The sequence below is a fragment of the Poeciliopsis prolifica genome, unplaced genomic scaffold, assembly GCF_027474105.1.
Source record: "Poeciliopsis prolifica strain line A6 unplaced genomic scaffold, Auburn_PproV2 SCAFFOLD026, whole genome shotgun sequence".
Lineage (NCBI taxonomy): Eukaryota > Metazoa > Chordata > Actinopteri > Cyprinodontiformes > Poeciliidae > Poeciliopsis > Poeciliopsis prolifica.
In genome coordinates, this window is record NW_026562401.1 from 5,277,139 (window position 1) to 5,293,580 (window position 16,442).

Genomic DNA, 16,442 nt, shown 5'->3' on the forward strand with positions numbered 1-16,442 from the left:
TCTGTTGTTTGGAAATCAATTTATTTATCTGTTCCACTAATCTCCTTTTTGACCCAGAAACTTACTTTATACCATTATTGTTGTGGCTGACAAAAATGGCGCTTTAGTTTTTTTTCTTTTTTCTTTAGTTTTTTTTTGTTTTCAATTGTATAATCTCCAACAGTAAATCCTGGATAATCTCAAAAGTGTAACCTACAGATATTGAAGGTACATTTATGCCATTTTATCTAGCTCTGTGAATTAATGCCTACATAATCTTTTGTTAAACTCAGTAAGTATTGCAAGCACATGTACAAAACCTGGATTTATTTGACGTTACGGTGAAGCTGGGTGCATGAGTGCATGCAGTCAGTCTCTTTTTGAAAAGTGTGCCAGAATTTCTTTCCAACTTTCATTCTGACCCCCCAACAACTCGGTCCTGTCTGTCCCCTCAGCATGTCTCTTCTCTGCTCCGTCCAACTCAGGATTAATGGTTTACACATAATCTTCTGTTCAACATGAGAGCAGACTTTTCCAAAATCTCTGTAATCATTTTATCTCTGTGGATCTGTCTGCTCATCTTCACACAAAAACTGTATTTGGTGGCTCTTTTGGTTGAAGGTTCATCATTTGACGTAAGTTTGTCATCAGATAAAGCAGACGCTGAAAAAAGAATCAAGTTCAATGTCCAGCTCAGATTAATTATTAGATATTCTATATACTGTTGAGACAAAATGTGACATAAATTGCTGACTTGAAGGTGTATAGTGAACCGCCGGTGCCAAAATCACCAAAATCTGTGAATATTTAAATTCCTCTCTAAAACGCTTATAATCGCCCATTTTAATAGTTCAAACTCCAAATATCCCTAAATATGATTTAAAACGCACAGTCAAAACAATCTTGGTATGTTCACAAAAACTAATACTTTCAGTCTTCCAGGTTTCTGCTCTTAAGAGTTCAGCCAGTCAGCGACAAGAATTGACTACTTTGCAAACATCATCCAGTACTGTTGTGCCTTGGTGTTTTATCTTCCCATGCTCTATTTTTTTTCGCATCTTAGTTAGCAAAAACTTAATTCCACTAATAATTTTGAGTCACATGCCACAAAATATTTGCAAATATGTGAGTTTGCTTATACTGAACTGCAAATATGTGGACGTCCATTGTAACCAATACAGTAAACATTTTAACCATTTTTACATGTGGAAAAATACATTTGTTTTGTTATCATCAGGCACAGACACACATGACATGCAGATTTGCTTCGAAGTCTTCACGTCTTGATATGAGTTAACTGAGTGGGCGTCATTTGCAGCCTGTCAGACCCACTTATGTCTTTTTTGAATGTGAACTTAATAATTTAATACAATTAAAATGGGATATTTATGGTGGGATAATTTTCCAGTGATTTCTTTTTTTCGTTGCTGCCTCCATTGCAGAACCTTTTCTTTGTTCTATTGTTTATTAACCATCTTATTAAGCATCTATGTGTCAAAACTTAAGAACTGAGAAAGGTTTCCCATGACAGACCTTTTCAAACTCCAAATATACCTCAATCTTGGACTCGAGCAGTCACTTGCTACTTGCAGTCACACAGCAAACATCACAGGTTGATGCAAAGTGAAGGTTGGATGTTTCTCTCAGTGCAAGTCACAAAGCAAGAAGCCTCCATTTTGGTGACTTGATTCAACTCCACTTTCCACTTCTGTTTAGCAATTTGTTTGACCTTTGACTCATAAATGTGTTCCAACGAATCAAAAGTCAAAGCAAACCTGCATCTCTGATCACTGCAACAATGCAGAGTTTTATTTTTACTGATTTTTTTCGCTCTTTTAGTTTATGTGAATAGCCGTCCCTCCTAACAAGGTGAATCAATCCGATCCAAGACCACTCCCATCTGGTCCCTCTCACGCTCGCAGTCCTCACACCCCTCTGGGCCACAGCCTCCCACTAAAACCAGTGTCGGTACGTCCCCGTTTCCCACTCCGACCACGCTACCATTCGGGGCCCAAGCCACATCAATCATCCCATCCGGACAGTGCAGCAGGCCGCTAACGGAGTACAGCCCTCCTCCTGGAACCACCTCATCGTATGATGGGGCTCGAGCAGCAGCTCTTGCTTCGTCCAAGCGGAGTCTTTGCCTGCGACGGATCTCAATGATAGTCTTTGTGTAGGAGTTGAGTGTGACGACAGCAGCCCCCATGCAGCAGCTAAAGGATACCCAGGCGAGGCTGAAAAATACAATTCAAAGATAAGCGACCAAAACTTTAGAGCATGTAGATAACTTTGAGTTTGAATTCTGTTTTTGATCAGCAGCAACATACGCAAATGACCAGCCGTAATCCCAGGACTGAGGCCTCCAGTCTTTAGGGCCCACGATGACTGTCATCTGAAATACTGTGGTGAACATCATATGTGCTACCATCCCAAGAAGACCTAGGCAGGAAGCAAACCAAAATGAAAAACTAGCATTGAACTACCATTCAAAGACAAGAGCGCCCATGGAAAAGGCGTGCAAAAAGCCTCCAAATAAATTCATGTTTAATTGCAGTAACACAACCTCTCATTGAGTTTTTTAGAAATCTCTCAGGCAGTCATTGCATTGTCAACTTTGTGATACTCTATCATACATGTATGCGACTGCTAAAGGATCAATGCAACTGCAACTGAAATATCGCAGCAATGACACATTAATAACTTGATTTCATCTCATTTTAAGATGGCAGATCAAGAAAAATTTAAGCAAAGTTAAAGCCTGATTCAGCTAATAGTTACTTGAGCACTTTGGAGCATTTCTATGGCATTAAAATGTCACCTCCAAGTGGCCTGATGATCCTTAACACACAGTTGTTTCAGATTTTCACATGATCACTTGAGATACATGAGTAAATATGGATACGCAGCTATTCTCTTGTAACCATCTCATGTTTGTCAATTCCAGTTCTCAAGTGTTACACTTTTTAGTGTGAGATTATCTTCCTGCAGCAAAAGATGAATTTATTTCAAGACTATTTCCACATCTTTACCAGGGGCCAACACTTGAGATTGGCACTGTAATCCAAGCTGCATCCCCACCTGATAGCACAGTACAAATAGCTGCGAAGGCATTGATTTTTAGTGCGTGCATCTCTTTATGGGAGCACATGACTTCCAGGCACATCAGTAAGAAGCCCATCCCCAGCAGGCCAATATATGTAAACTCAGAAATAACCGACAGCCAAAGCACACCTGCAACATGTGGGAACAGATGTAAAGAAACATTAAATGAAACAATATATATTACATAAAATAAATTTCCATAACACTGCTCACCTTGTGTATCCCCTGGAGTTAAGTCGATAAAGCTGCGACACACCTCTCCTGCCAACAGCATGTGCAGATTTAGATGATCATAAAGATCTTTTACAACTAACATACCCACTTCTCTCTACAAGAAGAGCTAATATGATATAATATGTCAAAATGTGCATCTTGGTCTCACCATCATTCTGCTTTTCACAGCTTTCCCAGAAGCCTGTATGGAAATATCTGAAGGCAAACTTGTCTTCCCCTGTCTCCCAGATGTAGTGTACAGCATTGGCCAGCTGTCTTTGTCTGATCTTGTCCAGCTCATCTCTTCTGGCTGGAGACAACGTGCGGTTGAAAGGGTTTTGTGTGGGGCTCTCTGTGTGACAGGAGACAAATTAAGCTTTTTAGGTTTACTTTTGCACCTTGGTAGCAAAAAATCTTTGCACCTCATAGAGAATCTACCTTTCTAACCTTTTAGGAGCCGCGCAGTGAAATAAAGGCTATATTATCTTTACCATCCTCTACATAAACAGCAAACATATGTGAAAGTTTAACTTATGGAGAAAAACCGACATGCTAAAAAAGTCAAAACATTAATTCTTCAGCAACACTTTTTTTAAAAAATCGAGCAACAACAGATTTTAAAGTTGTTCCAGTGAGTTCTGGACAGAGGTGAGTAGTAACTAGATACATTTACTAATTTACATGAATGTAAATAACTTTAAAAAGAGATAAAAAAAAATAAAACAAACTTTGAGTAGCTTTTCTGCATATTTTACTTTTACTTCAGTAAAATACTACAAAGTATCGCTACTCTTGAATAAAAAGTCTTACTACTCTACCCACTCCACGTACCTTCAGTGAATGAAGAACAAGCAAAAATTAAATACAGACACACCTATACCTTATGTTAAAGTGAAACTTCTTGTTTATACAGAAGCACTGAATGTTATTTTCTTTTTGCTGAATCTTCTGGGACATTTGGAGATGGAACCAGAACAGCAAACACCTATAAATTGTAAATAGTTTACACTGTTCTGACATTTATAGTAAAGATCTTTAATACATCCTACTTTGAGCATAGTATTTATATTAAACAAATTTGATTTCCAAAGGTTTTTCTTCTGCTTGGATTTGTTATTTTGTAATGTGATGTTATGTTGTGTTATTTATTTATAGTACCAACGGACTTGAACTTTTTCGCTTAAGGCAGAGACTACAAGCCAGAAAAAGAGGTTTGCAGGTAAGAACCACGACTTCTGACTAAGATAACTTTGTACTTTTACGTGAACCACTCCGATCCCCATTGAAGGACATGGCCTGAAGAACCAACAAATCTTCTGTTAGAAGAAAAAGGCAAGACTCCAAAGTTTGCAAACAAAGTCCTCAGCTCCAAGGAGCAAAGAAGATTGGTGACAAAGGGCAGTTTGGTGGAGTCCATCTTGAATCAGGAAGAAATCCAACCTTTTGATGGGGATGAGGATACAGCAAGCTTATATTGTTTATCCAGCTAGCTTTTAAAAACATCATTGTTTTTAAAATACCTCAAGGGATACAAGGCCTCTCAAGATCTGCAAAAACATCCAAAGTCCCATGAAAACCCTCTCAATAATCCTGTCCAAGCAATACAGAAACACCTGAAAACATAACAACTGTAACTTATCCAAGCATGAACTATGCAGTCACATGCATCCCTGTTAATACGTACTTCATTGCGCCATGTGCCTTTTCTAAAGCAGTTTTCAGAACAGTGTGCGTCAATAAAAGCAGATCTCTCTGCACAAATAAAACAAGTAGTGATCAAAGTAATCTCATTGTGGATCAAGCTTAACAGAAACCACTGAGAGCAGGCGGCTTGCTGTAACCCGAAGACTTTTACTAAATCCCAATTAACCCCACCCCTCACCTTCTGACAAAAGAGATTAAAACGAGAAAAATCACTGTCTCTACAGGACTGATGATCTATCCGGATTATTTCTAGGTACAGCTTGTTATGCAGAGGTGGTTTAAAGATTGAAAGACTCATCAAAAGTTCATCACCATTCAATAAGCTGATCTGAAACTCAAGATGAGAGTTTTCGGTGAATTCCGGGTCAGACATTTGTGAAAAGGTTTCATTTAACACAAATACTTTCCCAAACTTTTATTAATTTTGAATCCTGACTGAAGATACGTTAAAAAATAATAATTATACTTTTATCTCTAGTGCACTTCCCATTGCAAAATCTCAAAGTACTAAATAATGGGAACAATTTAAAAAAATTGATCGATAGATGGATGAATGATATTTTGAAAAAACAACTCATAAAATCTAAATTTAATTATGTACTCAGTATGAATTTTGTTACCAATACCACCCATGTTTAATCAGTCTATTCCTGTATTTATTGATCTATGTTTGAGTGTGTGTTTTGGGCAAAACCACCCAAACAGAAGAAACTTTATCGGTTGTTTATAACTCAGCAGTTTTGGGATTTTTGGATTCAACCTTTTAAATAACTATAATATGCAACAAAGGCCCAGTGCAAAAATCATAAGGTTTGATATTCAGCATAAAGAATCAGATTCTGCTAAAAACAAAGTGTGACATGCCCATGTTAACATGTCTCAACAAAAAGTGGAATTAAATATTTTCCACAGTCTAATGATGCTTATTTGAACCCTTTAGGATAGGAGAGCACAAACGTTTTGCACAAAATCATTCTTGGCCAATGAGATTAAACTCTGGTCAGTTCTGCTCGTTTTGAGCTCCTTTCAGATCAGCTCGTTCTGAAAGGAACACCTGTCACTTTAAATCCAAATGATTCCTGCTGGCCACACCCCCATCTCAACAATTACGCTCACACGTGAAAATGGGTGCAAACAGATGTGCAACTGTAACAGTACATCTTTGAAAAGCAGAAGAAGAGCCTCCTGCACAACCAACAAGCATGCAGCAAGCTTCTGAATGTTATGTCAACAGCAGAACTCTTGTCTTTTCCAGCAGCACGCACAGAGGTAAAAACCAGCTGACCAAACATGCTGGAGTGGCTTGGGTTGCTAGGTGATGGGCTGTAACAGAACAGTTGGGAGGTTTTTGAAACAGCTAATTTTCCAGACACCAAAAAACATTAATGTATTGCCAAAAACAGCCTGATGTTTTTTTTTTTTTGTTTGTTTTTGTTTTTTCTTATTGGGCTGTTTTTAGAAGCAGTTGAGACCCAAATGGAAGTTAAAAAAAATGTGAAAAAAAGAAATTTTGCATAATAGATTCCCTTCAAACATAAATGTGAAGTATTTTATGGACTATGAAATGAATTAAAGGATTCATGAAAAGTTAGTGGAACAGTTATTACACCAGTTTTTATTGCTTTTGTGTTAAAGTAGGAAAATGATGTAACTGTCACAAAGTTTTTTTTGGTTGAACATCTGTTAAAAACTGCTTGCATTCCTAAAATATCAATCAAAGCTGCAGCACACATTACATGTAATAACACAATTAAACAATATGTGTAGCATCTATTACCTGTTGTGTAAGGCTCACTGTTGTTCTGGCCACAGTTCTTCATTTTGACGGGTGACAGGCAGAGAGGCTTGACCACCTTGTGGGTGCCCTCACACCAGTAGGAGGTGCAGAGAGCCAGGATGGACAGGGCCAGAGCCAAAGAGGTTAACGTCAGAGAAAGCATGGATCGGGAGCGGCGGGACAGATGCTCGAGCATGGCCACGAGACGGAGGAGGGAGGCAGGGGAGGTGGGACGGCGAAAGGTGGACACAACACAGAGGAATTTAAGGCAAGTAGGAGGGAGGCAGTAACAGATCGGACAGGTCGGGGCAGATGCTTTGGTTTGGTTTTTAAGAGTTGATTTGCCAGCTTTAAGCAGGAAGCAATCACAAATCTGATATCATAGATGAATAAGCACAGCCAACAGAGCTAGATAGTAACATCTGTGATTTCAAAAAGGAGTCAGCAGCAGGATAAGATACTCTGAGGCTGATTCATTTGTGAAGAAAGAACTAGTTTTTATTGGTCTTCTTGGGAACTGAAATGTCCAGAAATCCCCTGACCTGAACTTCTGTCTGAGGTGGTATTAGATCAGTGACTGGGCAACATCAGAAAGGCAAAGAGGACTTTAGTATTATGTAGTACATTCTGCAAGCTAAGTAGGCTTCTTTATCTGTCAAGAAACTTTAACAACATATGGCAACATTTATCCTTGATGAATGCTCTTTCAGTTCACAAAAAAAAAATCTCCTTTACTTGTTTATGGGAAGATTTTACAAACTGACTTGACTGTCATTAATATCATTATTAATGAAGTTCGGCTGGTGGCTCCAGCTGAACTTTTAGGACTAGACACCAGGGCACATTACAAAAAATTTCTTTTTTGTGACTCTATGGATGAGACACAGATTTAAACGCCTTTCCCCCCCCCCCCAAGATAATCCTGGGAAATCTTCTTTAATCTCTCTGTGTTAGTTGTGTTTTAGTGTGACCATGTTGTCTCTAGCAGGGCCTCTCTGTCAGTCCATGGCCCCTGAAAGAAAAGAAAACAGTAAAAAAAGACATTAAATTTAGTGCTGTTAATCAAGATGATCTCATTGGCTGAAACACAGTCCAAGATGTGCTGCGGGACACTTAGCAGCTGCTAATGCTTTATTGTAGCAGTTGTAGTTCTGCTGTGCTCAGCTAAAATAAAACACTGCTTCAATAAATGTTACACAAGCCCTTTAAGTAGTGCATTACTTTTAAACATTTATTGTGCCTTGCAGAAGTGTTTATATTCGTCACAGCTTCACCATTTCATCACATAACATAGCTTTTATATGTCTTATTTATGTGATAATTGTGCCTAGTTATGAAAGGGAAAAAAAACTATAAATTATTCAGAATTATTTATGAATAAAATTTGGAATACGTGTTTACTCTGACAACCAGAGCTCTGGAGAATTTGTTGACAAGTTGACTATTAATTCTTCACAAATCTGTCATCTACTGAACCGTAGTGAAATGTTGAGATGTTAAAAAAAGACAAACAAAAAAAACAACAACAACAAAAAACGGAACAAGTCCTCATTGGGCAGTTCTGGAAGATAATTTAATAATGGCTGCAGAAGACTTAAGATAGGGACAGGGGTTCATCTAAAGCAGGTCGGCTCTACATCAGAATACATCAGTGCTAGAATGGAGTGGCTCAGTTTAAAGCGTATTCATGTTATGGAATGGCCCAGTCAAAGTCCAGACATAAAGCCAACTAAAATTCTGGGACAAGATTCTAAACATCTGTTCACAGATGCTTGAGATCCAATCTAGCTTGAGATATTTTGTAGAGTAGCAGGTCACAATTTTCATTTCTGGCAAGGCAGAGCTTATATAGATCTACCAGAAAATACTGCTAGCTACATTACAGTAACAGTTCTACAAATTGACTCATGAGTATAGTGCATTATACTTTTCAAATGTTTATATTTTAGACGCTTTGAACCCCATGCATGGTCCATTTCACAATAAAACACTACTCTGGTTTTCCACATAAGATCCCGACAAAATATACAAAAGTTTGCAGCAAAATGTGAAAATGTTCCAGCAATATTAGTACCTGTCCAACAAGTAAGAGGTCATTTAAAAATAAAGGAATATACAAGGACATATATATGTCCTTGAATATATATGTGGCCAAGTTTAGTCCTCAAGAGCTGAATTGCTGAAACTTTTCCCTGCTCCGATACATCAGAATTAAATAAATGATTTGTTAGCAGGTCTCTGCAGAGCTGAACGCATTTGATTCATGTGTGTTGAAGTAAGGATCCACTTGAAAGTTGCAGGATAGTAGTTATTGAGGACTGGACTTGGCCTCTCCTTTACTAGGACAGTTGACAAACTGTCCTAGGATTTGCAGGTGGTGATGCAGTTTTAGTGGCTTGACTGAACGAAGAAATGATCTTATGATAGATAACAGCTTAAATACTAAAAGCAGTACAAAAAAATGTTTATTCTCTTTTGTTTCTACAAAATAATTTTCATTAAAATCAAACATTCAAATGGTTTACTTTCAGCTTTATGTCTGTCATTTAAAGTGAAACATTTTAAATCATTCATCTTGAGAAAGATTACTGTGAAAAATAAATAGGCTTGACAGAATGTCATTAAATGTATCTTTGTATTTATAACTGAATACAATTTAAGGAATTATGAGAAATCTACCAATAGGTGTAATATTTTTTTTAGAATGCATTATTAAGACAAAACACAGTCTATAGCTATTTTTCTAATGTTAAATGTACCTACCCAAACTCTTTTTTGCTTCTTGACTGAAAATATTCTGCTGTAAGAAAAGAAAAAACTTAATCCGTCACTTCTTTGACTCTTCTTGTTAAAGATTTCTTGATCAAAAAGCTCCTTAGGAACGTAAACTTAAATCCTCCATGGTGAACTGCCTCTGTAACACTCTTCATTTATCGCCTGTTATTTTCCCTCGTTGGTCCTTACCTCCCCGGTGAAACCTCCAGTCCTGCGGATGGACGGAGATGTGAACTGATGGAGAGACAGAGCATCTGCCTCCACGCCAATCACCAATCTACTCTCTTTCTCTGGAGTTCATGTCACATGCGCATCCTGACTCACATAATCTCGCCACATCCATCTGTTGCTGTGGTGCCTCCTCTCTTCATGTTGGTCTAATTTCAGAGGTTCTTCCTTTTTAAACATCCGTCACAACTTAATCACCAGCCTGAGTTTCTGAGTTTTTACAGCAGTTCGAAAAAGCGTTTGCTGTCTTACAAATTTCTTCTCTTGATTTTTTTTTTATGTAAATAACTACAAAAAGCAGTTTGCAAATAATTTTAATAGGGAAAATAGTTTCAACCTAGCCCTATGTGAAAAAGTAATTACCCTATAAACCTAGAAACTAGTAATTAAAGCACCACTGACTTGAACATTTGTTATACACATATTGGATCTTTAGATCAATGGAGGAATTTTGCTCCACTCTTCTTGGTGTCAGAATGACTTTAATTTAGGGTTTTTGAGGATGAATGAACTATTTAAGGGTGTGAATCCAGCCGTAAGCTTTTCTAAAGCTTTTTTCTTTTGTATCTTTCTGAATATGTCCGAAACCGAATGAAAAGAATCATCATTTACTTCTGTTGGAAGAAAACAAAAAACAAGGCCATAGAAAAATGTTTACAATTATTTATTTAAAAGCATTTACATACAAACTGAAAGACAGTACATATCGAAAGAGGGAGCATACAAGAAATTCATTAACCATCAAGAAAAGAAGTTAACCCCAGGCTTGAGATTTACAATAATGAAGAACTAGTTTCCCGTCGCTGCCGAAGCACTAGGAGAGAAAAAGACAGATGCAAAATAAAAGCAGTGACAGAGAAGTAATAAACATAACAAAACTGCATTTTGATGAAAATGTAAAGAACCGCCATCTTCAAAAACTCTTTGAAGAATCTGAATTAATTAGCTACAACATTTAGTTTCCCTTCAGGATTATTAAAGTATTTCTGAATTTGAATATCCGAGATAAAAAGAACACGTGTATCAGCTGAAAGTGAAAATCAACGCTCCTCTGTGAGTTTTTCCCTTCACTGTCACCTTCTGGAAAACCTGGCTGAGGACTTTAAGCTTTGGCCTATGAAGTTTCCCTCTTCATGCGCCCTCTGCTGGTCAACTCAGGCAGGTGGGATTCTGTCATTGTACTGATACTGAAGGGCCTACAAAAAGTATTCACCCGCTTGGAGGCTTTACCCTTTTGATTACTTTTAGGAAATAAACTATGATAAAAAAAAAACACACATTAATGTCAATGTGAAAAGAGTTCCAGCAAAATATGCAAAGTAAAGAAGTGTGCATAAAGTTTGTTGTGTAAACTGTCAAAAAAAAAAATGAAGGAATTATTTTTTTTAATCATGATTGATTTGTGAAAATATTAAAAAGATAAAACATTCAAGGGGGTAACTTCAGAGGTGAAACCTATTTTTTATTTTTTTGCCTCGTTTATTCACTTCCTATTAGGGTCACTGTACATTAAAAAAGTGATCAGAGCTGTCAATTTTTTCCAAACTACATTAATTTCACCCTTACAAATGTCTGACTTTACGATGTCTGAGAATATCTTCATTTTAATACAGTTAATTTGTGCCTTTAGTCAAGGAAAACAATTGGCAAAAATGTACTTCTTTGTGGATAAATTATTTTTTTCTTGATCTACAATGGCCACAATATTCCGTCTTAGTTTCCTCCCGGCAGCCAGAACGCAACTCCAATAAAAATCCTGCATCTATAAACCATTTGAATTCTTTTTTACTGGAATCTTACTTTGCAGCGATTGCAAAATTTTCTAGAATATCCTAATTGTAAATCAGAATATTGTTAAACACTTTAAATAAAAAGGAAAAAAAAATAATTCTGCTGAGATACTGTTTGTGTTTATATATTGTAATGTTCTATAGAAACAGAATAAAGAAATTAACTGTACATATTCTGTTTTAATAATGACAAATTGCATGTTAAAGTTAAAAGATAAGATTAAATTAACACTAAAAATACCACAATAATGTATCATAAGTGTTTATAAACTCACATCAAAAAGGACTCCCACTTCCTGATCTGGCGATGGTGCAAATGACTGATGAACATAGATGAACTTCAAAAAAGCAAACAGCCTGAGTGAGGACTTCACAGAACAGAAGCACTCAATTTCTAACATATTTTTCGAATGGAAAGATCATCCTCACCAGTTGTTCATTGGCATCAAGTTTTAGGAAGCGAGAAATGAACTGAGCGAGGGACTGCACCGTCCTCCCCCTGTCCACTGTCCACTTCTTTGTTTTCATTATAGGAGCGTCTCCCACAGCCTTCAACAGCACATCGACTGTAAAAGTAGAAAGACAAAACATTTAACGAAACCAGATTGTGTTGCAGCAGTGTTTACGAGACATTAGTGACAGTTCCTGTGAAAAGCAGGAAATGCATTTTTGCAATAAACACCCCTGTAAGCCCAGTAATGTTTAGGGGTGGATGTCAACCTGAATGAAAAGAACAGTTTGTTACTAGGGCTCTGCAGAGCTGAATGGCTGCTGGTGAATGAATTTAGCCATTTGATTCAGGGTTGTTGGAGCAGAGATACATCTAAAAGTTGCAGGACGTCAGTTCTCAAGGACTGGACTTAATTTTCATGGCATGTCTTTTTTCCAATTCTTGATTACAAAATTCACTATGTAATGGGAAATAAATACCACAGTCAACGACCGTCAGATGAATTTAGAACTGACAAAACACATACAGGATTGTCAGTCCTATGTTGACAATAAGAAAGAAAAGTATTTCAGTGTTCAATATAAACGTTGATGAGGAACCACCCCGAACAGGACCTTTTCATTCTTATTTTACAAATTATAACATAACGTACAGACATGAAATGCTAAGATTATATAAACTGCCGTAAACTACATTTGGAAAAATACAAAGACATGCATATCTAAAGTTAAAATGACAGAATATGGGAAAGTAAATGCTGTGGCTTTACTAGCAATAGCATTAGCTTTCTTCCTCGACTGAATTTAGCACGTGTTTAAAATACCATAGCTCATTGGGTGAGCGGTGTATGTGCATTCCTCCTATTGGTTGAAACGTCTGTCAATTACCCCTACGTCATCCACTCGGAAAAAACACACTTAGCGTTAGCAAGACATATCAAAAACAAATAAGCACCTGCCTTTAACTCGCGTCAAATCTGTTCGGCGTTCTTACTTTTTTTCTTGTCCTCGCTGGTCGCGGAGTTTTCTGAAGGTGAATGTAGCTCTTCTTTCTGTGTTTCTGTTGGAGATTCAGCATTGTCGGACATCTTTAGCTGACAACTCTGGACTTTGGTTTCAGTCTGCTCAGCTAACCTGGCTGCACCAAACATTCCCTGCTATTGGTCGAAAGGGACGTCAATCTGAGCAATAAGCAATTCTATTTGCCATTATTATTTGAAAGGTGGGGCTTATTATAGAGTCTTGTGTTCCGTGTATTTCCCGATAATCGTGGTTAGTTTCAGGTGTTTTATTTGTATGTTACATGTCTGTTTTACAGACCTTTTTCTCCCTTTGGTTATTAGCATTATCGGCTATTTATGTTCAGCGTTCAAGTTTACTTTTCCTCACAACTAAATTGTAAATATTTCCCTGCAGGAGGCGTCACGGGGGAAATAATACTTTAACCTGGTAGTTGATGTTTTTACTGTCCCCTTGAACCTGTCACCCATCCTGCTCACATCAGGAGAGAAACAGTAAGTCACATTACTTTTGATAAGTCATTTTAGGATCACAGCTGCTCTTTTATCGCTTCTTTTCTTTGGTTACGAAATGACGCACTGAAAAAAAAAATCCAAGTTATACACACAGTATTTGAGTTAAAAACTATAGTATTTAGTTTTTAGTTTTTTTTAACTATTTGCAGACAACTACATGTGGCTACTTTGCAGAACAAGAACTACGACCTTGCATTCATTTTGGTATAAGTTTTCTTCTCAGACCTGACAGATTATTTCTGCATATGAACATAAACGGAGCAAAGCTGTCAGCCTCTGAAAGTACAGAGCTGATAGAGATGTTGCTGCAGCTGCAACGAGAGCAAAAGATGCTTCTAGAAAGTATTGACTCAGGGGGAGTTAATACAAGTGCATTCCTTACTTAGATTTTTATCTGTATAAATAAAAACATTAACATTTTTGAATGATTTTCCTTTCGTTTCACAGCGATACACTACTTCATGCTGCCTCAACATGTACAATTCCAACAAATACACTGAAATTTGCTTGATGTGTACTGATAGTGTTGCCAGATATTATATTTCTTATATTGCAATGTCTCTGTTGCAGTGGCAAACATCGGCAGGCTCTCCACCAAGGATGCTGTCCTCCTCCTGTGTGACATGCAGGAGAAGTTCAGACCCAACATCTTCCAGTTCACCAACATTGTTAGCAATGCAGCCCGGATCCTCCAGGTTGTAAAAACTGATCAACTCATTTTAATTCAATTCAAATTCAAAAGTACCTTCAGGGAAATTAAATGCTGTTGTTAATTCATAATTCTTCAAAGCGTTATTGCTGTTATTTGTTGTTAATTTGCAGTCATTTGTCGCCTCTAACCTTGAACTGCTCCTGCAGGCCAGTCGTATTCTGGGCATCCCCACCATCTTGACAGAGCAGTACCCCAAAGGCCTGGGGCCCACCGTGCCGGAGCTGGGGGCCGGGGATCTGACCGCTCATGCTAAGACCTCTTTCACTATGATGATAGAAGAAGTGGAGAAGGAGCTGAAGGCTCTGGGGAGTCCTAAACAAGCCATTCTGTGTGGAATAGAAGCACATGCCTGCATTGCTGTAATTCATATTTTTGTTTTTGTATCATATTCAGACTGCAGACTTTAGACTTATTTTAATGTTGATGACAATGAAAACAAGCTGAAAAGAGTAAGTATGCTAGTTACATTTTTATATTAAAATATTGAAAACTTTTCCTTCCTTATCTTTTGCTCAGTGTACTACATATGACCTTATTGAGAAGGGAATGGAGGTCCATATTGTGGCTGATGCCGTTTCCTCCAGGAGGTATCTGTCGATGTTCCTTTTTTTCCACTTGCATTCTGTATTTGCATAATATTTAGGCTAATACTTATGCTTCACTCCGCAGCCAGACGGATCGGTTATTTGCTTTGTCCCGAATGAAGCAAAGCGGGGCTTACCTCACCACCACAGAGGCCGTCCTGCTGCAGCTCGTTCAGGACGCCAAACACCCCAACTTTAAGGAGGTCCTGATTACATCTGCTCAACACGCTACACATTTAACCAAACAGCTGGATATTAATATATAATTTCATGAAAAGAAATCATATTTGACATGCGTGAAAACACAAAAGCTACTTTGGGCCTGTGACAAGTCAAATGTCAGGACAAAGAGATTACGTATCATGAGACAAAATTCAGTTTTTGTTTGGACTGAAGGGTATCTGCAAAAATACACCGAATGGAGGATTATATGGCTTTCTTTGTGTGTAAATGCGAAGAGCAATTAAAGCTAAACAATGTAAAACTTTTAACCAGAGGTTGCAACCTTTTACACCCTTGAGAGCCATTTTTGTCTTTTTACCGGCAAAAGAAAATTTGTGTAGATTGAAGAAAGTTACATGAAACAAATTAGCTTATTTTAACAATATCTGCTTTAATAAGTTTTTTTTAAATGGAAACTTCGCACCACATCACACTTAAAGACTTTTGGTAATTGTTTATGACAGTAAAGATTAAAAAAAAGAGTCTCTCGGCAGGATTTCCGGTAAAAACATCTCTACTGTTAAATAAAAGGTTTGCAAAGTTGCATCTCATTGAACATCAAGAGTTCTGAAACTATGTTTTTGGGTCAGATGAGACCAAAATGAGGATGTCTAAAGAAATCCAAACACAGAACATAAGCTCAAAAGCTTTATATCAACTTATAAACACAGTGGTGGAAGTGTGATGATTTGGGCTTATTTTGTTAATACAAAATCTGGAGAGTCATCCATGAACTCTCCATGTATTCTGGAGTCAAATCTGAGGTCATCACTCCTTCAGCTAAAACTTGATTGAAACTGGATCATGCAAGCAAAGAAGCAACAGAAACAGAAAGAGACCAAAGATTCCTCCTGGAGAATGTGAGAGATTATTCCTAAGAAAATCCAATAGAGAACAACTCCTGCAAGTGACTGCTGCTAAATGTAATAAGCACTTGAGGTTTTCACTCACAGTTTTTCTGTATTTACTTCATCTTTGTTTAATAAGTAACAGGATGGTGGGGGCTGAAGGAGAGATCTTTGCTCATGTCCTGATTAGTAAAAACCAAAAACTGAAAAATCAATATCCAGGGAATAACAGTTTAAATATCTCTTCAGATTATTTTTTACACAAGCTGTATTTATCACTATGTTAAAACAACGAATGTTGATCTTTGTTGGCAGATCCAGAAGCTCATGACCCAGCCGTCTCCTGACACCGGCCTCCTCGCCTTCTTCAGCGCTCTGTAGAGAGATCGCCTCATGTCGTTACGTTCCACTGTACAACCCTCTGTTTATAACACAGGGACTTCAATAAAGCGTTGCTCTTGCTGTAGAACTGTCCTGTGGTTTTGTCCTTGTCTCAGTCAGCCCACCCTCCACATGTGTGATG

At 37.6% G+C, this 16,442-nt stretch overlaps 3 protein-coding genes across 5 annotated transcripts; 1 reads left to right on the top strand and 2 right to left on the bottom strand.

Moving 5' to 3' along the window:
- Positions 1-2: 2 nt before the first annotated feature.
- si:ch211-149k23.9 (germ cell-specific gene 1-like protein) lies at positions 3-9,789 on the bottom strand. The gene is made up of 7 exons (XM_055048034.1): positions 9,539-9,789; positions 6,776-7,787; positions 3,464-3,646; positions 3,295-3,342; positions 3,058-3,210; positions 2,307-2,418; positions 3-2,213 (listed from the first exon to the last, which is right to left on the bottom strand). The coding sequence occupies exons 2-7, from the start codon at positions 6,969-6,971 to the stop codon at positions 1,841-1,843; spliced, it is 1,065 nt and encodes a 354-aa protein (XP_054904009.1). The 5' UTR covers positions 6,972-7,787; positions 9,539-9,789; the 3' UTR covers positions 3-1,840.
- Positions 9,790-10,426: 637 nt separating this feature from the next.
- On the bottom strand, positions 10,427-13,216 carry atg12 (ATG12 autophagy related 12 homolog (S. cerevisiae)). Its single transcript, XM_055047645.1, has 4 exons — positions 13,013-13,216; positions 11,998-12,134; positions 11,844-11,906; positions 10,427-10,592 (listed from the first exon to the last, which is right to left on the bottom strand). The coding sequence occupies exons 1-4, from the start codon at positions 13,167-13,169 to the stop codon at positions 10,533-10,535; spliced, it is 417 nt and encodes a 138-aa protein (XP_054903620.1). The 5' UTR covers positions 13,170-13,216; the 3' UTR covers positions 10,427-10,532.
- Positions 12,917-16,391, top strand: isoc2 (isochorismatase domain containing 2). 3 transcript variants are annotated; one of them, XM_055047642.1, is made up of 8 exons: positions 12,918-13,051; positions 13,139-13,240; positions 13,435-13,532; positions 14,124-14,248; positions 14,412-14,624; positions 14,782-14,852; positions 14,935-15,052; positions 16,235-16,391. In XM_055047642.1, coding segments are annotated over exons 3-8 (594 nt in total). In that variant the 5' UTR covers positions 12,918-13,051; positions 13,139-13,240; positions 13,435-13,531; the 3' UTR covers positions 16,301-16,391. The 3 variants fall into 3 exon arrangements, with proteins under 3 accessions (XP_054903616.1, XP_054903617.1, XP_054903618.1); XM_055047641.1 differs by lacking the exon at positions 13,139-13,240 and having other exon boundaries at positions 12,917-13,051; XM_055047643.1 differs by lacking the exon at positions 12,918-13,051 and having other exon boundaries at positions 13,239-13,290.
- Positions 16,392-16,442: the final 51 nt, after the last annotated feature.

Excerpts from the sequence above, each read along its gene's own strand:
- si:ch211-149k23.9 (XM_055048034.1), bottom strand. The coding sequence starts at position 6,971 with ATGCTCGAGCATCTGTCCCGCCGCTCCCGATCCATGCTTTCTCTGACG. Across the intron at positions 3,211-3,294 it reads AACTCCAGGGGATACACAAG|GTGTGCTTTGGCTGTCGGTT; the intron begins GTGAGCAGTGTT and ends CACATGTTGCAG. Across the intron at positions 2,419-3,057 it reads TATTTGTACTGTGCTATCAG|GTCTTCTTGGGATGGTAGCA; the intron begins GTGGGGATGCAG and ends CTTCCTGCCTAG.
- atg12 (XM_055047645.1), bottom strand. The coding sequence starts at position 13,169 with ATGTTTGGTGCAGCCAGGTTAGCTGAGCAGACTGAAACCAAAGTCCAG. Across the intron at positions 11,907-11,997 it reads TTGATGCCAATGAACAACTG|TTCATCTATGTTCATCAGTC; the intron begins GTGAGGATGATC and ends GCTTTTTTGAAG. Across the intron at positions 10,593-11,843 it reads AAGTGGGAGTCCTTTTTGAT|TGCTTCGGCAGCGACGGGAA; the intron begins GTGAGTTTATAA and ends TTTCTCTCCTAG.
- isoc2 (XM_055047641.1), top strand. Across the intron at positions 14,249-14,411 it reads ATGCAGCCCGGATCCTCCAG|GCCAGTCGTATTCTGGGCAT; the intron begins GTTGTAAAAACT and ends CTGCTCCTGCAG. Across the intron at positions 15,053-16,234 it reads AACACCCCAACTTTAAGGAG|ATCCAGAAGCTCATGACCCA; the intron begins GTCCTGATTACA and ends CTTTGTTGGCAG.